At 37.3% G+C, this 20,596-nt stretch overlaps 7 protein-coding genes across 16 annotated transcripts; 4 read left to right on the top strand and 3 right to left on the bottom strand.

Moving 5' to 3' along the window:
• Window positions 1-505: 505 nt before the first annotated feature.
• LOC143432881 (uncharacterized) lies at window positions 506-10,073 on the bottom strand. Of its 3 annotated transcripts, none has more exons than XM_076909842.1 (9): window positions 9,838-10,073; window positions 5,237-5,535; window positions 4,595-4,699; window positions 3,323-3,426; window positions 1,413-1,626; window positions 1,279-1,332; window positions 1,052-1,194; window positions 814-968; window positions 506-731 (listed from the first exon to the last, which is right to left on the bottom strand). In XM_076909842.1, exons 1-9 carry the CDS (start codon window positions 9,888-9,890, stop codon window positions 674-676), a joined length of 1,185 nt encoding a protein of 394 aa, XP_076765957.1. In that variant the 5' UTR covers window positions 9,891-10,073; the 3' UTR covers window positions 506-673. The 3 variants fall into 3 exon arrangements, with proteins under 3 accessions (XP_076765957.1, XP_076765958.1, XP_076765959.1); XM_076909843.1 differs by lacking the exon at window positions 9,838-10,073 and adding an exon at window positions 4,872-5,091 and having other exon boundaries at window positions 5,237-5,378; XM_076909844.1 differs by lacking the exon at window positions 9,838-10,073 and adding an exon at window positions 4,872-5,091 and having other exon boundaries at window positions 5,200-5,357.
• Window positions 6,395-9,399, top strand: LOC143432874 (ATPase family gene 2 protein homolog A). Of its 4 annotated transcripts, none has more exons than XM_076909830.1 (6): window positions 6,395-6,533; window positions 6,729-6,925; window positions 6,991-7,176; window positions 7,250-8,655; window positions 8,727-8,990; window positions 9,064-9,399. In XM_076909830.1, exons 1-6 carry the CDS (start codon window positions 6,445-6,447, stop codon window positions 9,391-9,393), a joined length of 2,472 nt encoding a protein of 823 aa, XP_076765945.1. In that variant the 5' UTR covers window positions 6,395-6,444; the 3' UTR covers window positions 9,394-9,399. The 4 variants fall into 4 exon arrangements, with proteins under 4 accessions (XP_076765945.1, XP_076765946.1, XP_076765947.1 ...); XM_076909831.1 differs by having other exon boundaries at window positions 7,280-8,655; XM_076909832.1 differs by having other exon boundaries at window positions 6,453-6,589.
• Window positions 10,074-11,016: 943 nt separating the features above from the next.
• On the top strand, window positions 11,017-12,795 carry LOC143432884 (uncharacterized). Its single transcript, XM_076909847.1, has 5 exons — window positions 11,017-11,145; window positions 11,244-11,667; window positions 11,744-11,914; window positions 11,986-12,200; window positions 12,293-12,795. The coding sequence occupies exons 1-5, from the start codon at window positions 11,070-11,072 to the stop codon at window positions 12,742-12,744; spliced, it is 1,338 nt and encodes a 445-aa protein (XP_076765962.1). The 5' UTR covers window positions 11,017-11,069; the 3' UTR covers window positions 12,745-12,795.
• A 58-nt stretch (window positions 12,796-12,853) lies between these two features.
• Window positions 12,854-14,127, bottom strand: LOC143432955 (uncharacterized). 2 transcript variants are annotated; one of them, XM_076909963.1, is made up of 5 exons: window positions 13,919-14,127; window positions 13,676-13,840; window positions 13,405-13,590; window positions 13,052-13,339; window positions 12,854-12,970 (listed from the first exon to the last, which is right to left on the bottom strand). In XM_076909963.1, exons 1-5 carry the CDS (start codon window positions 13,980-13,982, stop codon window positions 12,879-12,881), a joined length of 795 nt encoding a protein of 264 aa, XP_076766078.1. In that variant the 5' UTR covers window positions 13,983-14,127; the 3' UTR covers window positions 12,854-12,878. The 2 variants fall into 2 exon arrangements, with proteins under 2 accessions (XP_076766078.1, XP_076766079.1); XM_076909964.1 differs by having other exon boundaries at window positions 13,676-13,859; window positions 13,919-14,044.
• Window positions 14,128-14,349: 222 nt separating this feature from the next.
• On the top strand, window positions 14,350-15,958 carry LOC143432795 (uncharacterized). Of its 3 annotated transcripts, none has more exons than XM_076909690.1 (4): window positions 14,350-14,484; window positions 14,632-14,796; window positions 14,886-15,494; window positions 15,565-15,864. In XM_076909690.1, exons 2-4 carry the CDS (start codon window positions 14,706-14,708, stop codon window positions 15,834-15,836), a joined length of 972 nt encoding a protein of 323 aa, XP_076765805.1. In that variant the 5' UTR covers window positions 14,350-14,484; window positions 14,632-14,705; the 3' UTR covers window positions 15,837-15,864. The 3 variants fall into 3 exon arrangements, with proteins under 3 accessions (XP_076765805.1, XP_076765804.1, XP_076765806.1); XM_076909691.1 differs by lacking the exon at window positions 14,350-14,484 and having other exon boundaries at window positions 14,546-14,796; window positions 15,565-15,752; window positions 15,814-15,958; XM_076909689.1 differs by lacking the exon at window positions 14,350-14,484 and having other exon boundaries at window positions 14,543-14,796.
• Window positions 15,954-17,027, bottom strand: Mrpl4 (mitochondrial ribosomal protein L4). The gene is made up of 3 exons (XM_076909692.1): window positions 16,737-17,027; window positions 16,247-16,655; window positions 15,954-16,183 (listed from the first exon to the last, which is right to left on the bottom strand). Exons 1-3 carry the CDS (start codon window positions 17,025-17,027, stop codon window positions 16,041-16,043), a joined length of 843 nt encoding a protein of 280 aa, XP_076765807.1. The 3' UTR covers window positions 15,954-16,040.
• LOC143432797 (DNA replication complex GINS protein PSF1) lies at window positions 16,984-18,124 on the top strand. 2 transcript variants are annotated; one of them, XM_076909693.1, is made up of 5 exons: window positions 16,984-17,120; window positions 17,193-17,356; window positions 17,426-17,490; window positions 17,552-17,858; window positions 17,918-18,124. In XM_076909693.1, the coding sequence occupies exons 2-5, from the start codon at window positions 17,288-17,290 to the stop codon at window positions 18,059-18,061; spliced, it is 585 nt and encodes a 194-aa protein (XP_076765808.1). In that variant the 5' UTR covers window positions 16,984-17,120; window positions 17,193-17,287; the 3' UTR covers window positions 18,062-18,124. The 2 variants fall into 2 exon arrangements, with proteins under 2 accessions (XP_076765808.1, XP_076765809.1); XM_076909694.1 differs by lacking the exon at window positions 16,984-17,120 and having other exon boundaries at window positions 17,221-17,360.
• Window positions 18,125-20,596: the final 2,472 nt, after the last annotated feature.

Below are 20,596 nucleotides of genomic sequence, written 5' to 3' on the forward strand. Positions count from 1 at the left end.
AGTGGCGAGTCATGTGGCCCCGCGGCGATATTTAGATGTTGCGAATAATCGGTTGTTTTCCTACGAGGACGATGACGGATCCCGCGAGGGTGTCAGAGCGGTGTATTTTCGCTCACCACGTTCGAACATGGAGGCACCGGGTTCGACCTCGTTCTTTTTGTTGCATTATTCTTATATGAACGTAAGACGAAACGGGACCAAGCCAGTGAACAGTTGCAAGTACAAAGTTAACGCTAGTGCCAATTGGCGTGGCCTTTTTGCAGAAGTGCGCGTTAAAATTCACGGTAGAAACTTACCGATCGTCTTATTACGCCTCGCCAAATGCCGTTCCGCTTTTATTATTTTATCTCGTGAAATTAACTGCCACCCGAGAAGTGGAACTAATTCTAAAACGTGGTTCCGCTTGTTAAACCATTTCGTGAGAAGTTGCCTCGATTACCGTGAAAATTCCAGAATATGTCCGACGGTAGAGAGAATTAGTATACAGAACGAATGACTATTAGCGTTTTCTAAAAAGTCATTGTACGTTTATTTGTCATACCAATACACGTAGGAACATCGAAATGGTACTCTGTGTTTACGCGACGCATAAAATAACTTCAATGCCTCTGTAGCCTGTTCTCATTAGTCTGCTGGATGGAACAGACCTCCCCCTAGATCCGCTTTATCCTATTCAGACACAGGCGCACTGGGTAATTTGAATAATTTCCCTCTTTGAGCCACGACGAGTCCTGAAACAAACGAGCGATCCGAAACGAATAATGCTTTGATCGAACCGCATTACCGACGATTAATTGATCGACATCCGAATACCTGTACTCGTGAACTTTGAATCTAGCTGGCGTGCAATTGTGTTGCTTCGAGTACAGGCCCGCCAGGCATCTAGATGGCTCTTTTTTATCTCTCAAAAGACACATCTCTGTCTCGTTCCCTGGACAAGTCCCGACGCATTGACCGATGTTAATTTGCTATTTACGCAAACATAGAGCAAATGGTAAATTACAATGTCGTTAGAGGGACCGCCTGAGAGATCACATAGGAGAAAATTTACCCGAACTACTGGCCTAACGTCCGTCGTGTTCGTCCCGTCCTTTATTTCGACTTCACTGAAATCGAGGACAGTCTCCATGTGGTCCATCTTGTGACAAGTTCCAGCGCAGCCGCATTTCTCGATCACCTGGTACACCTCGTCCCCTAGAATGTAACACGTGTTTCCCGTCTACCAATTCGAGATACCACATCTATTGCTACGGTAAGGAGAAACTAAAAGTTACATACCATTTGGTCCTTTAATGCTAACCGTGCTGTTTCTTACAGGTTTGCATCCGAGATCTTTCAAAGGGCATTACGAAGTAAAGCATTATCGACAAGGATTGCTAGTGGATCGTGGAGAACGCGAGAAAATTAAATACCTTTAGCACAGTGACCCATACATACTCCGACATCCATCACTGCTTGATGCGGAGTGCCAGAATGGACGAGATGCGTGAAGGATTCTCGCCTGCAGGAGGAGTCAGGTGTGCATTCGCAAGCTTCCGTGACTTCGATTATACGAACCCCTTGAATCGTCGACACCCTCTCTAGTTTCGCTGCGTTCGGACGGCAGTGTGATTCCGGGAAGCATCTCTGGAAGGGCGAGAACCGTAAACGGAGTTGAATTTCGGCGAAGCGAAAATAAAGTTGGACAGGATGAACTGTAAGGAAGGAGGACACGTTTCTGGAACGTTTCGGCCGTGTATCAAGCCGGGGAACGTTTTATCGATACAGATGTTGGATGAGCAAAGCGAGCACGCGACTTCACAGAATTTGTACCTTAATCCGTTGCACGTATGCCAGCTGAGAAAGTATCGACGGTGTCCACGGGGGCATTTATAATATTTGCGCGCCTCGTTATCTCCCATTCGGACGTTTTCTTTGGTACTCGATTTCTTTCCCGTCACGCGGGCCATTTAATTATTCTCGCTGCGGGATAACATCGACCGTTATCTTTGTCCATGCGAGCCTCCTCCCATATCGCTCTCACTCCCTCTCTCTCCCTCCCGCGCTACGTCTTTCCCATTTATTCCCCCTGGTGATATTTCTGGCTAAGAATATTTTCTAATAAATACTGCTCTCAGGTACATCCATCCTCGAGATCCCAGGAACACGATTCGGGATTTAGTAGCTGGCCAAGCTGGCGCCGGAGCAGTGACCCGGCACGATGCGACCTTCCAAGGACGCAAAACACATCCTTTCCTTTCTGCATATCGCATGTAACATTTCTTCTTCTTAAGCTTGTTTCTCTCCTGCAGGCGTGGGTGTTGCAAGATCGTAAACCAACGATCGTGTTGCATCACGTGACGAAAATAGCTTTCCCTCCAGCGAGTAATCGATGTACACGAAGGGTCATTCCAAATTGTTCGTGAATCGTTACAACACGTTCGCTGGTCCTGCTAATTAGTAAACCCTCTATTGGTATAAACGTGATCAACTCTACGCGATAATCAAGAGCTGTATGGAAAAGAAGAAGAAACACGACTAGCCAGACTCGAGAGTGTGAACGAGTGAATTTTGGAGGATAGAACGTAAGGTAAAAGTATAAAGGGGGCACGATCATCAGCCAAGATACGCGGTTCTCGATACGGTGTGGGGTGCACTCGCCGTAAAAGTCGCGAAGACCGTACGATCGCGCGATGCTGGCGTGGCCGCATTCCAGCTGGCGGATTGGTCGATCCCATGCGTCATAAATCTACATGACGTTCCTGCCTTTTTCGCCCTTCGTATAGCCCTTGGCATACGTAACCTGCCGCGGCAACGTGTCTCGTGTGTAAGTCTTTTTTTATTTGCAAATTCAGCCTTTTCGTTGGTGCATTTTTTTTCTTCGACACGGAGCGCCCGAGCGGCCGGTAAAATTCTTCGACGTCCGATCTTGAGCCTCTCAGACTTCGATCCGTTCCTTTCGCTACGCGCGAGTTGTTCGAGGTTGTTTCTCTGAAAGATTTCTTCTTTCTTTTCCTTTTTTCTTTTTCTTTTACGGTTCCTTTGTTAACCGTAAAATAACCATGACCACGAAGGTGAATTTTAAAAAAATTCCGGGTTGGAGAATTCGCCGGTTTCACGGCCACGCTTCGGTCTACTTTGATTGCGAGACGGCGATGCGTTTTTTGTCGGTAGCCCCAAAAAGACAGCAAAGAGTTCCTGTGCCAGGTGCATCCTTCGGCGCATGAGTCATGGATCACGCGAGTCCATGTACCTTCGTAATCCTGTATTCTCATCTTAACGATCGTCGCTTCGATTAACCGAAATTTTGGATTCCGAAAAAAGGTACGAAAAAAAGATTTACCTGTACCGCGGGCCGACTCGCGTCTCCTGGATCGTCCAACACGTGGCGCGGACACAGTTTACGACAGTGGCCTGCATCGATTTGGATAATTTCCCCAGATATTCCTGAGAAAGGAAAAATAGAAGAAACGATGAAGAAACGCTGTAACCTGCTGACCAAACGGAGGGAGGGTTCAATAAAATTTCGATACGCGAGAGGACATGACTGGTGGCTCGGCTGCGTGCCTGCCGTGGCTTTCGCTCGCGAAAAATGAGGCGCGTGCAAATCCGATGGCGCCGCTTGGTATAATGCTCGCGATCTCCGTAGAAAATTTACGAGTTGTATCAGATTAAACGTTGACAAGATATAAGAAGAGGGTAGAACCGTCTATAGTGGTAACCGTGCTATTTTTGGCGCGAACGCGTGGGACACGGAATGCGAGGATTCCTCAGTGATTCACATTTACCCTGGGCCTTCGGCTACACTTATCTGCCACCTTTCCGCGTTTCTTCCTATAAATGGTACTGCCACGAGGTCTATCGGAGATTCACGGTCAAAACGTTCAAAGAACCGTCTCCGCTCGCGACGTCGATTCAAGTCGGAGCCGTTTAATTGACAATTGATCGTAGCTCGGAGGGTGGTCGACCCTTCGATCGTTTTGAAGCGGTCGGAACCAGTTACTTCGGCGAAACGTTAATTCTTCGTTCGCAAACGAGGATTAACATTCCACGGATCATAGGGTCGGTTCTTTGATCGTCTTTGATCTATAAGCAGCAATTGATCCGTCTCAACTCCTCCCCTCCTCTATCTCTTTCTCGCTCTCTGTATGGGGAAACAAAGCGTAACGAGATCGAACCGTAATCGATTCCGCGACGGTTCCCGCGCTATTTTAAAGCGAAACCTCGCAATGATAAATCGGTCAATTCCTTCGATCGTGGCTGTACGATAACACCACCACCGGATGCTTCATCCTCTCGATCGGCGTCAATTGATTCAACACCCGATATTAATTTACTGGATCGGATCTAGCGACAAGGCCACCGGCGTTTTACCACTGATGAATATGGGGCGGCAAAAGAGCGAAACGAGGGAACGTAATTTACATTTAGCCGGTTGCTAAAATTACGCAACTCATAAAGGCCAAATCTCTTTTCAACGCCGCACCGCGTCACGATCCTTCGCTGATCTTTGTTCGTACGCCCTGTCCTGATTTCGTCCTAAGTTTAATGCGTATATTTCCTTTTGCTTCGTATTCTTTTTTTTTGCTTTTTTTTTTTTGTTAAATTTGCTTACCGTATCCAACGTCGATCATCTTCTCATGTCTAGCACAGCACACATGTTGCCGGACTTCTTCCCTGTGTACCCTGTCATCGTTGTCCGTATTCTGATCGCCGATTGCTGAAACAGAGACAACCCCAATGACAGCATCGAACTAGATCGATTCATGCTTTTGAGAGACTATTAATTTTTATAGCGATATACATGATCATATTGAATTAATAGGAATAAAAAAGCAATAAAATAGCAAAGTAGATGAACGAGAATGAAAAAGAGCGATACGGTTGCCTACCTAATCGCAAATTGGCAAGGCAAATTAAGGTGAAGCCACCGAATACGGCCCACCGACCTCGGGTGATTTGTACTCGCATCGGTACGAATAGCGACGGACGTAAATTGGTGAAAACGCGGTTCACCGTATTAGCACGGCAATATTCGAAGAACGAATTGGTTCTACGCCCGTGTAAGTGATACGAGCGGCGTATTTAGCGGTTTTCTCTAAACGTAGGTATCTGTAACAGTAGTCACTGTGATTAATAATCTCATTACTCTCTATGTATGCCCGCGCGGATGACTAGAAGATTTGTGGTACACGCAAATACTCTTGGACTCGCACGCACACGACATGCAAACCGGTGGTGTCCAGAGAGGACGCACCGTGCGATCGATCACGATCGGTTGTTGCCCACGCAGGTTGCGATCTGCGAGAAGACTGGCCGTCTGGAAGCCGCTGGATCTCGCTCAGACGGAGAGGCGTCCGGCTGACAGGCGGATCTCTATTAATCTCGTTTGGTACGGGAACGTCGGCCCGCTTCGTGACGGCTGGCCCGTCCATCCATCGGTCTTTTGCCTCTTGCCTGCCCGCGATCGCTGATGCGGCCGCTGATTTTATGCTCCGCCGAACCTGATTCATCTCGGCTGCATGCGAGCCTCGGCATTCCACGCGTCCAATGTCCCTTCATCGATATCAAACGTTTCACTAACGAATTTTCTATACTGTACCCTTCCTGAACTCCTCACCTACAATTATTCCACCTACATCATAATAACCATATTTCGATTGTTTTTGTTTTTTTTTTCTTTCAAGATCGCACATATTTTTTTTGCAATAAAAAGAAACTCGAATATCAGCGTAGATATTTTAGTTACTTTAACCTTAACTTAATTCGTCTTCTGATGCATCTAATTTTACGTTAGACAATCGAAATCGATATACCTGTAATCATTGAAAGTTTGGAAACGGTTAACAGTGGTAAAGTGTAATACCTGCTTTGTAAATCAACGAGGATTTTGAATTATTGGTGTTATCGTAACGGTTAAGTTGAACTGGGAAGACACCTCAAAAACCTGAGATAACGTATTCTTGCTTTATCTTTATCTCCATGCTATACACATGCACACATACACACATCTGCAAGTTAAGGAAAAGAAGTGGCAAGGACGAAAAAAAGAATCATCCTTTGAGAGAAAGAGAAAGAACGTACCCTTTACCTTGCAAATTTTTTATCGTAATACCATCCATCGTTCTGGCAAACCCAACGCTCATCGAACTATACTACATCGTGGTCTTCGATTGCATTTGAAGATCTGCATTAGCGCCTCGTATATCGTTCATTATGCAAAAATAATTTCGCTTCTCCTTAAAATAATTACTGTAAATGTTTTTCACTTACCCAATGTATTTTTTATACCACCGTTTTCTCATTCGAATATCTTTATGGGCTATTATTCAATGCTCATTGTGTCACCATTTTCCGCGGAGAATATACATACATATAAATAGGTACATACACGCATAGTTCCGTGCTAGCACATCGAGTGAGCATGTGCGTTATGATACACGATGTTTTTCATTGTAAATATTTATGAGAAATTATATATTTTCCATCAATTCGAACGATAAGAATTACAATTTGAAAACGATCGTGTATCCTGGTACACATCTCACAAAGACGTATGTTCGCTTTTCTATGTTAGTCCATGTCGTGTATTTGTATATGTGACTTATAGGTTATGTTCGGTTAGAAGGATATTACTTTTAGTTCTAATTAGTATTTCTGATATAAATACTTCCAGCAATTACATAAAAAAAGGACAAAGTAGAAACGTTTTATGTATCATATGCTATCAGTTAATCGTATTATTCCAGAATGACTTCAAAGACAAAAGATAGTAGCAGGAAGAGTCTTTCTTCTTGGATGACATGTGAAAAATGTCAGAGTACTCTAACGTTAAAGGATTTAACTCTGCATGACACTAATTGTCCACCTAATCTTGAAAAATGGAATCATAATTTCATTTATGATGATAAATTGTATAGCACTGTAGAAACATATAAACCACTAGGTACATATACTCTTGTATTCGCTACTGTTTATATCCGTTATACATATATATATTTTTTTGCATAGAACAGCCAAAAAATATTCCTGAAAGAGAATTGGATGATATGGTATTCTTATCGCAGTCTGCTATGCAATTATGTAAAATTGCAATAGCAGATTCGGTTCTTGTCAGCACAGAAACAAACACAGTCGTTAAAAGTGCATGGCCAACCAAGGATAAAAGCTTAACAAGCGTTTCATTAACAAAACATGGTAAATTATTATTGAATAATCTATCATACTAAATGATCTATGTGAAAACTTTCTACTGACATGTTTCTTATAGCAATAGAAGTGAATAATCTGCGGGACTTAGTTAGAGTTCAAAAGCTAAATTGTTCTATTAATATTGCCAAAGAATTTGTAATCTGCAGTATTGGAAAACATGCACTACCAGAAGCAACTATGGAACTTAACATAATACTTAAGAACCAAAACGAACATAAAATATTTGCTGTTGGTAATAAATTCAGTGTACCTTTCTATGGGAAGAAATTAATTTATAAAATTGCTAAAGTTATATCAAACGAATGCATACATACTGATTTGCCTGAACAAATTAAACGATTAAATATAGTAGACGATCAACTACATAACACTAAATTTTATAAAGCATTTTACAACACAAAGTGGACTATTTTAGATGAAGAACAAGAAAACAAACAAAAAGAACAGAGAAAATTTAAATATAAAATACAAGATGTTGGGGGATATAGCAAAGTAATAGAAAATATCAAAGATGTACTTGATATTGGTTTAGGCAGATGCCAAAGTATCGGAGACTTTTATATTAGTAAAGGAGTATTATTATATGGCACTGCTGGTGTCGGAAAATCTATTATCGCCAATGCTTTAATATCAGAATATAATATTAATTCTGTCACCATTTACAGCTCAGATATTTACAGTAAATCTTTAGGTGAAACAGAGAAAAAATTGCAAGATATCTTCGAGGAAGCTAAAGCTAAGGCCCCAAGCATTATTCTAATAGAAGAAATTGATAGTTTATGTCCTAAAAGAAGTACTTCGAGTACGGATCATGAACGGAGAGTTCTTTCACAGTTGACTGCACTTTTTGATGACATACAGAATACGAACAATAACATCATGATACTAGCTACGACTTCAAAGCTAGATCTCGTAGATAATTCTCTTAGAAGACCTGGTAGAATAGATAAAGAATTCGAAATTTATGTACCTACTCCTGCCATGCGGGCAGAAATACTCCAGAAGATGTTATCAAAAATACCAAATACCTTATCTTCAGAGGATATAAGAAACGTCGCGTTTGTTACTCACGGATTTGTTGGCGCTGACTTATATGGTCTATGTTCTCAGGCAATTTTAAACGCCGTAAAACGTCAGCAGAAAACAAATACTATATCCGATATATCATCAAAAGTAACATTATCAGACCTAGACCATGCTTTGTGTACAACAAAACCATCTGCAATGAAAGAAGTTTTAATAGAAGTACCGAGTGTTCGGTGGTCGGATATCGGAGGACAAGAAGACTTAAAGTTGAAATTAAAGCAAGCAGTCGAGTGGCCGCTACGTCATCCTGAAGCATTTCTAAGGATGGGCATAAACCCACCTAAAGGCGTATTAATGTTCGGACCACCCGGTTGTTCTAAAACAATGATAGCGAAAGCTCTCGCAACTGAAAGTAAAGTGAACTTCTTAAATATAAAGGTAAGAGACACCATTAATGATTAATCTGAAATTTTTCTAACTGAAAGCGAAGAAAAATGAGATATTTTCAGGGACCAGAATTGTTCTCAAAATGGGTCGGTGAATCAGAAAAAGCAGTAAGAGAAATTTTTCGGAAAGCAAGACAAGTATCACCTTCCATAATATTTATCGATGAAATTGATGCTTTGGGAGGTGAAAGAGGTGCATCGTCAAGCGCGGGAAATAATGTGCAAGAGCGAGTTTTAGCTCAGTTGTTAACGGAACTCGATGGAGTTGCTGCGTTGGGAAGCGTTACATTAGTTGCAGCAACCAATCGACCAGATAAAATCGATAAAGTTGATCATCTTGTGATAAAGATTCATAATTAATAAATAATTTGTCGTCAATTAAAATATTGATTTTTCGTAGGCACTACTGCGTCCAGGTCGTTTGGATCGGATAATCTACGTACCATTACCCGACTACGAAACTAGACAAGAAATTTTTTATATCAAATTAAAAAATATGCCAATTGTTGAAGACGTACAAATTCAAGATCTAGTCGATCTCACGGAGGGATATTCTGGAGCGGAAATTCAAGCTATTTGTCACGAAGCTGCTATGAAAGCACTCGAGGAAGATATGAATGCTACTATAATCACTAAAGAACACTTTAAAGCAGCATTGGCCATAATTACTCCTAGGACACCAGCATCCTTAATAAATTTATACAACGATTATATAAATAAAATACATTAACTATAAGAGGAATTACTTTCCTATAGTAGTTAAATCTATCTATGTTTACCAGCATTCTAAATCGTTTATCAGATACTTTTCTGTTATTTTAATAGCAAACTTCAGGTCTTTACTCCTCGAATATTCGATTCCGAAATTTCATCTAAATTTATAATTATGTAATTATATTACCCAGTCAAATGTCGGTAATCGTGAAATGTGAACGACCATTCAATAAAAACAATTTAAAAAAGATAATCGAGAGGTAAGGCAATCTAATGGATAATTTGTCGACCGCAATAACGATTAACTTAATCACTATTTTAGTTGCGGTTGTTGTGTACCAATGGATCCGCAGTGCCCACCATTATGCAAAACGTCGTGCCCACCTGAGCCTATTAATTGCTACGCATGCCCTCCTCCTTCGGTGTGCAAACCTAATTGTCCTTTACCAATGCCACTCACCTGCATGCCATGTCCTCCTCAACCTGCACTTTTACCTCGCCCGCCGCGGCCATTCGTTTGTCCACCCTGCACAGGTCATCCGTGTATCACCTGTGCACCTTTACCTAAACCAGTCCCTGCTCCTTTCGAAGTAGGACCTGTGTTTAGGACACCTATTACTACCGGAGGATTATTTTATATTGGCACGGTCAGGTGGTTCCCTTGTTCTCCGTGCCTTCCTTGTTAAATTTATTGTCCCTCGTATATACTTCGACTCCTCGCCGCCCCTCGTATCTGTAATAATTCCATTAAAAGATATTTACTATCATGTTTCAATAAATATTTTCTATTTCTTCTTCGACACTGCGTATTATTGTGTAATATATACAAATATATTTATACATATTTTATGTACAAACATAGACGCGAAGAAAATCTCATTGCGATAACATGAAGTTCATTCGTTTGATGATAGCTGCATCCTTCAATTAGAAAATCTTTAGTATTCATAAAATTGATAAGTATACGAAATGTGATGGATAAAAAACTGGATAAAACGATATGTGATCTTTGTCCATTATCCCATTTCAATCGATCTGGTTGCACGATAACAACGTGCAATTGGCCATTGTTAAATGTTGAACGGCAGAGGACTAATCAACCTTACTGTCGTAAAATAGAACCGATAAAAGCCGTTAGGTAAGAATTTGATCATTTTTTTTGTGACTGAATATAACATAAATTTCCGTATGCAGTTCAGAGCTGTGATTAACTATTTGCTTACTAAAATATTTTAATTGCTCATTGGAGATTCATACAGCCGATAAATTCGCCGCAAAATTACGGGCAATGCACGAATTTAATGTATCGTCCACTTGTGCAAGGCGGTTTTGGCTATCGTGGAGTGTATAAATTAGTTCCTCTCGATTTTCCACCCACTTGTTCTGTATTGTCTCAAGCTGCTCCTGTCAGACCTACAGACATCCAAGGAATGACCGTATATTGCCATAACACCTGATCCTATTGTTGACATAACACGTACTTGCTTAACATGCATCTGCATCGATTTATTTGTAGTTAATTTTAAGTCTAGACACTCTGTTCAAATTGTTATCTAATGTAAATTATACATAATCAATTAAAATGAATAAAATGTAATCTTATGATGCCACATTCGTGTCCACGTGCAAAAAGTGAGGTTATATTAAAGTACACGTATTAGGAACAAATTATTTTCATTATAAATAATCAGCATGGAAGCGATATGGAATCTCGTAGAATTGGAACGTCCTCCAAATGCTACTTATCATATTAAACATAAAAAATTTGGTAAGTTTCATTTGTGCTGTGTGCAAGATTTTACATGGTAAAGACAAGATATTTCACTTAATGGATGCATAAATAGCTTTCATTTTTCCTTCTATTAGATGCAACTGAATTTTTAAGAACTCTTGACAAAGTTATAAAAGATTTAAATTCTCAAGAATTGTTACACAAAGAGGCAGCAATATTAAGCAGATTAATTTATCGGATGAAAAAGAAATTTCGAAACGACAAAGGTGTCAAATCAATGTCTAAATTAAATGCAGCCTTGCTTAAATATCTATCTTTGTCACTTCAAAAAGAATACAAAACTTTAAGGGATTACGTTGAAGCAGATGGAACATATATCATATTACCTAGTAGACAAATGGTAGAATATGTTTTAATTAAAACACAAGGGTTCGCAAAGCTTATGTTGCGCGTGGAGGAAGTTTCTAAATATGCTGCACATTTTCTTAAGTGTAGAATAAATCTAGGCCATGCTTGGTCTATTGCTATTATTGCATATGCTGTTGTTAGTAGGATATGGTATGTATTTTTTTTCATATCATGGTACAAAAACCGATGAATTGTCTTAATAAAATATTGATACACTTTATAATAGGATCTTATCAAGATATCTAGTTAAAAACTCGTGTACATGGTATAATTGCTTGTATCAATACCTAAATTCATTTGAAGTTTCTGGATCGTCATGGCTTCCTCCAAATTATGAGTTAACAAATGATTTAAAATCATGGTTATCAGTTTCATGGATAAATGAACCCACCCCAAGGCACGTAAAAGCAGCAGATATAACATAGAGTTAAAGAATTATCATAATTATATGTATTTTTATTCATATAGCGTCCCCAGTAACTATGGATTAAAAAATACAATGTTTAAATTAATTACCCCCTGTGAATATGATTCGGATGAAGATCTATTTTTTGATATACAAGATTACAACAAAAAAACAGAATCCAAAAAAGTATTTTCATATCCGCAAAGAGGAAACACTATGGATAATTCGCTTCCAAGCATCGAAAGTAAAAATATTACTCCTAATGATGAAATAGGAGGTATAAAAATTAAGTTGCAGATAAATAAACCTGTAATAGAAATATATATTATTTATATTTAGCAATAATTATAGAATTGTTTCATTTCATAGAAATTGTAGATCGTCGTGCTTTTAATTTAAAACGCATTCAAAGCACAACAATGAATGCTAAAAAAGAACATCAACAATTCACAGAAAAAAGAAGAAGAAAGCAAACGATGAGCGTTGAGGGCGATAAGCGAGAATCTTATTTCGAAAATACTAAAGACCAGTTTGTAAGTACAAAAAGAGATAAAAATGGTGTAAAATCGGAAACTTTAACAAAACGGAAAGGCTTGAAGCGATTATTAACTTTTGACGACGTTAAAAATAAGACAGATCTAGCAGTTTTCCTAAATAAAGAGTCCTATCCTGGTATGGATAAATTACAATGGAACATAATAAGAGCAAAAGGAAAAAAACTTTTAGATAAGTCAGAGACTTGTTCTGACAACAGGGAACAGTCAATTCCATTTAAAAAAATTATAAAACGTATAAAAAATTGTTTTACCCAAGTACACTGAATATATGTAAGAATTAAATATAAAAATACACGTTACGTTTTTTATAAATGATATCTAATTTGCTACTTACCTTATTTTTTCTATTATATATTCGAAACATACCCCCGAAAAAAATGATAGTTATTTACATTTATTTACATCGATAATGATATTGTGTAGAAGATAATAACACTGACGGCGTCAATGTTATACTTTGGTGCACTACTCGTTTGCAACAGCATTTGGGCTGAAAATAGAAAAGGAATGATTAGATATATAAATACTAAATTTGTTAATAATTTTATGTTCCGATTAAAGCGATTCGAACTGGGATAATAAACCATCCTCTCCCTGCGTTTATAATCTGTATGTGGAATAGAAATTTCGCATTCCAATAGCAAAGGTTCTAGAGCGTTCATTATAATTGTGCTCCGTTTCACGGAATGAGTATTGTGCCCTATTGTCTTGACGGATCTATCGTAATAATTATCCATTTCAAGCCCTTCTATATAAATTCTCAGCATTGGTCGCGGCTCTGCTCCATTTACTATACAAGTTACGTTTAAATGACTCTCATTAAAAGAAGAAACATGAATGATCGCATCAGTTTCTGGTACTGTAATGCAATACGTATATATTTAGTACAAATTACTGAATGATCATTAACGAGCACAAAATTACCGTAAACAATCATTTTCATTCTTTTCGAATCTTCCTCCTGAAAAGTGCTAATCGTACAAGCGTATTCTCCGCTCATTTCCATTGTAGCCATTTTTAAATGTATGATGGATCGCGAATTCGAGTACCTTAAGTTTTGTTCAGGATATTCAGCGAATCCGTCTATAATTCCTGTATCTTGAGGTGGCACTACAATTACAATTATGATAAAGAAAAAATAATGTATTGTGCGATGTTGTGCTATTTGAAAAAAATACACAGTCATTAAAATTACTTGGCGGTATCCATTGATAGATTTGATCCGTGTTATGATACCATTTTATTACAAGGCCATTTTCGTCTTCTCTAACATTGTAGTTACAGGATAGATCGATTGGTCCAGTTCCATTACGTAGTACTAACGGCATATCTAAAGCGTAAATCTTTGAAGCGTATGTATCTGAAAAGTAATCATAGTTCTTCTGATGCGTTTTAGAAATTCATCCACTCACGATAGTTAAGCTAATAACAAAATTACTTGGAACAGGATATATTATTATTGCAGAGGCGAAGAGGAAAGCGGTATATGTAATCGACGACATTTTCCACGATCACTTTTCAGACTGATGCACAATTAAACATGCTTCGTTAAACTTAAATCAAGCGCAGGTGAAAGGTACTGCGCAGATACCGATTATATTGTTCGCAATGTAAACATTTTTAGAATGTACTATAGCGGTGGAAATAGATGAACACATGGAGAGTAAAGCATTTAACGATAAGATATCCATTTTCACAAGACACTTTTTAAATCTTCAGTACTCATGCGGAATTAGTTTTATCAAAAATCGATGTTATTTCATTATTTTTCGAAATAGATTTCGGCAGTTCTTTGAATTCTTTTGGACGGTCTTCTTAGTTAAAGCACTTGTCGAAAGGTGGCGATTGAACTTCCGTCAGGTTTCAATCGAGAGCCACTAAATATGTCTACGCTATAGATTGTATACTCCTATAACAGTTTTATCACGTTAAAAATTGTATATAAATAATAAGAGATTCTATCGAAAGTTTTCGTAGATCAATTTTTACTTATTAATAACAAAAGTAAAGTATTTAAAATGCATGTAAGAGTTTCAGAAATTTTATTTACAATTTTTTAAAATGAACATTCATGTAACCCGTCTAAGTGATTGTGGATTATTTATGACTATGGGTATATAACTGATTCCAACGTTTTTGTGATTTGAATAGGGTGTGCGAAAACAAACTGCAAAGGTTTCTACTACTGTCGTTTATTGTTGTAAATCAGTATTACTTTGTTAATAATGAATGACGATGCAAGTGAGGTACTTGCTCTCCTTAATTCTTTGGGATTTGTTGGAATCACCGCTCAACAACTTAAAGCATTTATGAAAGGTAGTATCATTATTTATTCTATTTCTGAAATTATTCAAATATTTTATATGTACACGTGTCCTTATTTATACTCTTTTCCATGATACAAGATTTGAAGTTGTACAGAAAAATGAAAGACCGTGAAAGACAACAGAGAAAAGAAGAAATCAAAAAGAAAATACTAGACAAGCAAAAAAATATGATCAAAGAAATTCTTAGGGAACAAAGAATGGAACTTCATTCAATTGAAAATACAATCTCTACCAATTCATCTAGTTCTTATGTTGATAGTTCTCTTTTAAAAGTGAAGGTAAAATGTTTATCAAGTGACAAAGAAAATAGAAATTCTATTAATTCTGAAGAAGTGGACCATATAAATGCAAGACATAAATTAGATGTGGCACAATTGAAGTCTAAATCTAGGAAGGGACAGGATCACTGTAGTATTAAACTTATCAGTGTGACCTCTGACAATGAGAATGAAGAGTTCCGTCTAAAAAATAAAAGTAAACATATAGAACGTTTGCACAAAGACTTTCACCTAGAAAAACAATGTAAACAAAAGTCACATGATAAAATATTGAATCAGGTAAAATCAGCTCCTCTGGAATCTGTCCGTCCTATGAGTGCCCCAAATTTATTGGGACATCAACAAGAACATGTTATAGGTAGCCAAACAAAGAGTACTTCATCTACAAAGAATAGTGGAACAAAGTCATGTAAGATTTTAGTATTGTACATACTGTCTAACATGTGTATAATAACTTTATTTTTTATCATTGGGTACAGTTATTAGACCATGGAGACTGCAGCCCGAAGTTCAAAAAAGTTTAAGTATTAAAAAATCAGACCCTGTCACACTTTATCAAAAATATCAACAAGAATGGAAACAAATATCTTTCCCGGGTGAAGCCAAGCATGCAGGAGTAAGGTGGGCAATTCGTGAAAAAATGTTAGGCTCAGATCCTCATCCTATGGTAAGTATTTTATATAATTTTAATTCAACATCTGTTTTCATAATATTATTGAAATTTTCAGCCTCTTCCCAGAAAGTCAACTAGTATGCCAATGTTAAAGAGGAAGTAACCTTTGTTTAAGATTATTAATTTATATAAGGATTAAACTTGTGATTAAACATAAGGAATTGTAAGAATGGCGATGTAAATAGTTATACTGAGTTATTACAAGACAGGATTATTTACTGTTATGCAAAATAAATAAAATTTAATAGACAATAAATATCGTTTAATGCCTTCCTATTTTAATTATTGATTAAGTTTATACTTTTCCATTAATTTGCGATCATCTGTTCTATGTAAATGATATAAAATTTTGTCTTCAATTAAACGTGCAGCTCTCTCTGTGAGAACTAATGTATCGTGTTTCAGCATACTATAAACATTAAGTCCTAAAAAATAAATGATTGTATACTTGTGTATGAAGTTTGACCATATTTTAAAGCATAACTTACCATACACAGGCAACAAATTAATATGCTTTATTGTATCCGTAGCTTCTGTAATATTTATAGGCATAATATCTTCAGTATCAACAAACAACACAGAAGGACCCCAGTTCCTCTCTTCTATTAATTCCGTAATATATGACGATTCCTTCGTTGGGATCTCTAAATCCTGAGTAATGTACAAGTCATCCTGCGCCAATTTAACAGACAATGCAGATGTAAGCCCAGCAACACGAGTATAAAAGGGCAGCATGTAAAAATGTGGTGTTGGAGATCTGGGTCCGTGTATAATACCACCACGTTTCCATAAGGGAGACCGTATACTACCATGACGTGCACGACCGTAACCTTTCTGTGGCCATGGCTTCCTGCCACCACCTCTTACCTCTGCACGAGTTTTTGTATGAGCATAGGACTAAAATGAAAGTCTTACTTATGTAATACATACTTCACACTTAAAAATAAACAAAAGTTATTGGTCAGATATAGTAATTACCACAAAGCGATACATTCTTTGCCATTGTACATTTTGATGAATAATATCTATTCTAGGCGATGCTGCATATACATCAGGATGTAGTAGTACAAGTCCTAACTTTTTTCTCTGAACGGTATCTAAATTTTCCAACCACACTTCTCGCGGCTTTTCATAAAAGAATCTTTCGTCCGCGTAATCTCTTTTGGAAATAATTGGACTACTGGTTTGTTCAACAACTTTTGTACAAAATGTCAATGCTTGATGCGAACATATTTGCAATCTTGTAACAACGTTTCTAAGAGTCAACATTTTGATAGATGAATTCTGGTATATTTATTATTGTATTTACACGGTGTACATCGTTACGATCTAACCTAAATGCTTCGTCGACAACAACTGTTGGTAAGATGTCGTTAAAACTAGATTCTACAGATGTCGGTATTATTCAATGCTTACAGTTTGTTTACTCTGCAGCAACAGATGATTTTAAAATATTGTACACACGCGTTCTTATTGCTAAAGGAATAGTGTTATATTTGTTTAAGTTTGTCGCGTACTATGCCTGAAATATGTACGGAAGACACGCTTTTAAGCTCATAACGGAACTTGATTTAAGCACAGATGTACAACCATTTAATGTAGGTGACAATATTTCATGCAAAATTAAATATGACTATACAATATCGTAAGAAATGTTTTATTCCTAGGAACATCTGGTTAAGCAAGTTTTGGACGAAATGCAATTTCTTTATGATGCAAATATGACTGATAGGTATAACAAAATTATTTACAAAAAATACAGAGAAATTTATCAATTAACAAATTCCTTTCAGCAATGCTATTAGGAATGACGATAACATGGCCTTGCTATCATCGGTACAACTAAGACACATAGCACTTACAAGAAACAAAAGATGTGTCTTAGCGTACATTTATAATAGAATGAGAAAAATAAGAGAATTGAGGTGGGAATTAGGAAGTATTCTACCTCCAGAAATAAATTCCAATCTTCTGAATGCAGAGGTCCAATGGTTTCAATCTTATAATAAATCTTTAGCTACATACATGAGATCTCTGGGCGAAGACCATGGCTTCAATTTAACAGCAAACATTTTGCCCCCAAAAACTCCTTATGTAGAGGTACAGAAATTATATACTAAAACTTCCTTACTATGTTGAAATTTATAATATTATTACAGGTGAAATGTGTGACAGACTTTGGAAAATTAGAATTGGAAGATGGTCAGGTTATTTTGTTAAAGAAAAATACATATCATTTATTACCAAGAGGCGTATGTGAGCCATTAATACGACAGGGTATACTTGAACACAACAATACATAACATGTGGTCATCATATTTTGTTAAAAATCATTTTTATGCTACAATAAATTTATTCATGTAAAATGTGTATTGCATACCAATGGAAACAAAATTTTTTTATCAATTTTTTTAATGTTAAAATCTGATTTTTCCGTAGAAAATAAGCGTCTGATTAATTCCTATCAGAAATGATATTTAAAAAAAATTGGTGTGCCCGTATACACTTTACCATGTATACTTTCATCAGGAATTTCCCGTATAAACTAAAATCCCGTGTAGTGGTGCGTTGGCGAGATTCAAACAGTCGAAGTCTCGTCCGCACACGCTACACTACGCCACACTCGTGTGAAATAACTCTGCTTCTGTCGTAAGTCTTCCTGCACGTCTGATACATAATCTAGTATAGAGAGTAATATTATTTTATAGCTTTTCCTCCTAATCGAAGACAACGTAAACAACTCGGTTACGGTTAACTGTGTTTTGGCAAACTCCACATTCATTGTATTACGAGGATGACCTTAATTAAGGGGTGAGTGTTTATTTAAAAAATAAATATTTATTTTCTCCATAATTTTGTCTATTACTTAATTGAATGTCATTCGGAAATAATTTGAACGTTCTATCATCTAAATCAGTTATAGACGCAACTAAAGTTCTAAATAAACGATTTATTCAATTTTACTACTTAGAAAAATTTCAAATTATATTCATAAAATGTTCCGGTTTATATCAGGGCCTCCATGACAAGGATACAGCAAAACGATCTAATACTTTATTCTAGCTTCTCGCTTCGCCTTTGAGTCATCGTACTTTCCCAGATCTTGTACGGTTAAAATACCATCGATGTACCTAACTTCGCAGAATATAAGTAATTAAATGGTACTATTTCTTCCCTAATAAACTCTTGTCTCGTTCGAGCTTCATAGTTAAAAATGAAGTCGATTCTGTACAATTGGAATGCGCTTGATGTAGGTACACATCCAATTAGTGACTTCTAAGCGCAGTGCCGAAATTATTGATAAGACATGGTATATTTCCCGATTAACTGGTCCTTGTAAACGATAAAGAGATATTATATTTTCTAAGCTTATCACAAGCAGGTTTTCCCCCAGATAACTTGGGGATTCTTGTCCATTCTCAACGTGCATAAAAAAATTTAGTCACATGTTTTTCTTTCCATTGTTCAGGGTCATCGACAATTTGTCTGTACACGACATTTGTTAAATAAAATGCATGCATCGATGATGTCAAGTTTATTTGTAAAGAGGAGAAAATAAATACAGATAAAAGATCGAGTTACGTGTCATGGGTTACGGATGGGGAATTAATGGTGGTTTCCACCCATTCTGTTTATTAGGAACGAACGATTACGTAAAATTATATAATTCCTTTGTCATCGGAGGATTAAAGCTATCGTTTGCAAATACTTTTACAACCTCCATTTTTCGACCAACCATAATAACTTCTCACTGACTAATCGCCCCATTTACGGGGATAATTGGAATTAGCCATTATTTTCGTAAACGACCGTATAACCCTCGGATTAGAAAAGAATAGATATTACAACAATGGCTTGGAACTATAGGCGCGTGGGCTCGTTTGTATAGCGAACGATAACAGGTAGGAGTTTCCTTTGTTTTAAGGTCGGGTGTCAGTAACCATCTTTGGGGAAAACCATATTTGAACGACCATGAATAGGACCGCATTTTCTGTTAGTTCGGTGGGCGCCGTTCTAACTTATCTTCTCAGATATACACATACATACATATATATATGTATCGTAATACGGCAACAAACGCTGAGATTACACGTAAATATTGGTAAAGTTTCCAAATCGGAAATGCCGGTGGAATTTCCGGTGAGTTTGTGTCGTAAAGATTAATATGATTCGAAAAGAAAGTAGAACAGTGAAATCCGCATCTTCCTATAGAAATGTATACACGCTTGGTACAATTGTTCACAGAGCAATGAACACTTTCTATTGCATTTTGAACGATCGATAAAATTTGACTTGAATCTTTCGATAATTCGTTAGCCTTTTTGGGTTCACCATATGAAATGGCAATAAAACAAGAAGAATGACAGACGGACAAGTTACAAAAGGTAGATGATCACGAGGTAGATACACAGCCATGTAATAAAATTTTTTACAACCAGGAAAAAACTTTCTTGTACGAGGAAAGTCAAATGTCGTAGCTCTCATTGGTTTAACGTAAATCTCACGTTGATCAAAATATAATTCGATAAGCAATGATTAACTACTTCTTCTGGAGGCATTTTCGTAATAAATATCAGTGTATATTACAGATAAAAATCGATTAAGAAAACACCGAGGTATATGAATGACAGACGCAAGATAAGTTGTCGGCTACTTCCGCGTAAACTTGGGAAATTAGCATTCAAGGTGAATAAAGTATGAGAAATTTTTGTAGGATCACGACGGTGCTTTCTTTTTTTAAGCTGGTTATCTAAAGAATGCCAAGAGAGTTAAATTGAGTACACAGTGTATACGTGCAGCTGGCCCTGCTAGAAGACTATGGGTTTTCCCACCCCTAC

Source organism: Xylocopa sonorina, chromosome 2, assembly GCF_050948175.1.
Source record: "Xylocopa sonorina isolate GNS202 chromosome 2, iyXylSono1_principal, whole genome shotgun sequence".
In the NCBI taxonomy this organism is placed as follows: Eukaryota; Metazoa; Arthropoda; class Insecta; order Hymenoptera; family Apidae; genus Xylocopa; species Xylocopa sonorina.

What these genes read in the sequence shown, in the direction of transcription:
- LOC143432874 (XM_076909830.1), top strand. Translation starts at nt 6,445, where the DNA reads ATGAGAAATTATATATTTTCCATCAATTCGAACGATAAGAATTACAAT. An exon ending in GGTACACATCTCACAAAGAC is followed by an intron (nt 6,534 to 6,728) that starts GTATGTTCGCTT and finishes GTATTATTCCAG; the next exon opens with AATGACTTCAAAGACAAAAG. An exon ending in CGTTTCATTAACAAAACATG is followed by an intron (nt 7,177 to 7,249) that starts GTAAATTATTAT and finishes TGTTTCTTATAG; the next exon opens with CAATAGAAGTGAATAATCTG.
- LOC143432881 (XM_076909842.1), bottom strand. Translation starts at nt 9,890, where the DNA reads ATGGCCGCGGCGGGCGAGGTAAAAGTGCAGGTTGAGGAGGACATGGCA. An exon ending in GAGGAGGACATGGCATGCAG is followed by an intron (nt 5,536 to 9,837) that starts GTGAGTGGCATT and finishes ATATCGATGAAG; the next exon opens with GGACATTGGACGCGTGGAAT. An exon ending in ACGTTAGGCCAGTAGTTCGG is followed by an intron (nt 969 to 1,051) that starts GTAAATTTTCTC and finishes TTGCGTAAATAG; the next exon opens with CAAATTAACATCGGTCAATG.
- LOC143432884 (XM_076909847.1), top strand. Translation starts at nt 11,070, where the DNA reads ATGGAAGCGATATGGAATCTCGTAGAATTGGAACGTCCTCCAAATGCT. An exon ending in GCTGTTGTTAGTAGGATATG is followed by an intron (nt 11,668 to 11,743) that starts GTATGTATTTTT and finishes ACTTTATAATAG; the next exon opens with GATCTTATCAAGATATCTAG. An exon ending in ATAAATGAACCCACCCCAAG is followed by an intron (nt 11,915 to 11,985) that starts GCACGTAAAAGC and finishes TTATTCATATAG; the next exon opens with CGTCCCCAGTAACTATGGAT.
- LOC143432955 (XM_076909963.1), bottom strand. Translation starts at nt 13,982, where the DNA reads ATGTCGTCGATTACATATACCGCTTTCCTCTTCGCCTCTGCAATAATA. An exon ending in AATAATATATCCTGTTCCAA is followed by an intron (nt 13,841 to 13,918) that starts GTAATTTTGTTA and finishes ATTACTTTTCAG; the next exon opens with ATACATACGCTTCAAAGATT. An exon ending in AATGAAAATGATTGTTTACG is followed by an intron (nt 13,340 to 13,404) that starts GTAATTTTGTGC and finishes ATTGCATTACAG; the next exon opens with TACCAGAAACTGATGCGATC.
- LOC143432795 (XM_076909690.1), top strand. Translation starts at nt 14,706, where the DNA reads ATGAATGACGATGCAAGTGAGGTACTTGCTCTCCTTAATTCTTTGGGA. An exon ending in ACTTAAAGCATTTATGAAAG is followed by an intron (nt 14,797 to 14,885) that starts GTAGTATCATTA and finishes CCATGATACAAG; the next exon opens with ATTTGAAGTTGTACAGAAAA. An exon ending in GAATAGTGGAACAAAGTCAT is followed by an intron (nt 15,495 to 15,564) that starts GTAAGATTTTAG and finishes CATTGGGTACAG; the next exon opens with TTATTAGACCATGGAGACTG.
- Mrpl4 (XM_076909692.1), bottom strand. Translation starts at nt 17,027, where the DNA reads ATGTTGACTCTTAGAAACGTTGTTACAAGATTGCAAATATGTTCGCAT. An exon ending in AAAGAATGTATCGCTTTGTG is followed by an intron (nt 16,656 to 16,736) that starts GTAATTACTATA and finishes CTTTCATTTTAG; the next exon opens with TCCTATGCTCATACAAAAAC. An exon ending in TAATTTGTTGCCTGTGTATG is followed by an intron (nt 16,184 to 16,246) that starts GTAAGTTATGCT and finishes TTTATTTTTTAG; the next exon opens with GACTTAATGTTTATAGTATG.
- LOC143432797 (XM_076909693.1), top strand. Translation starts at nt 17,288, where the DNA reads ATGTACGGAAGACACGCTTTTAAGCTCATAACGGAACTTGATTTAAGC. An exon ending in CAGATGTACAACCATTTAAT is followed by an intron (nt 17,357 to 17,425) that starts GTAGGTGACAAT and finishes TTTTATTCCTAG; the next exon opens with GAACATCTGGTTAAGCAAGT. An exon ending in GATGCAAATATGACTGATAG is followed by an intron (nt 17,491 to 17,551) that starts GTATAACAAAAT and finishes AATTCCTTTCAG; the next exon opens with CAATGCTATTAGGAATGACG.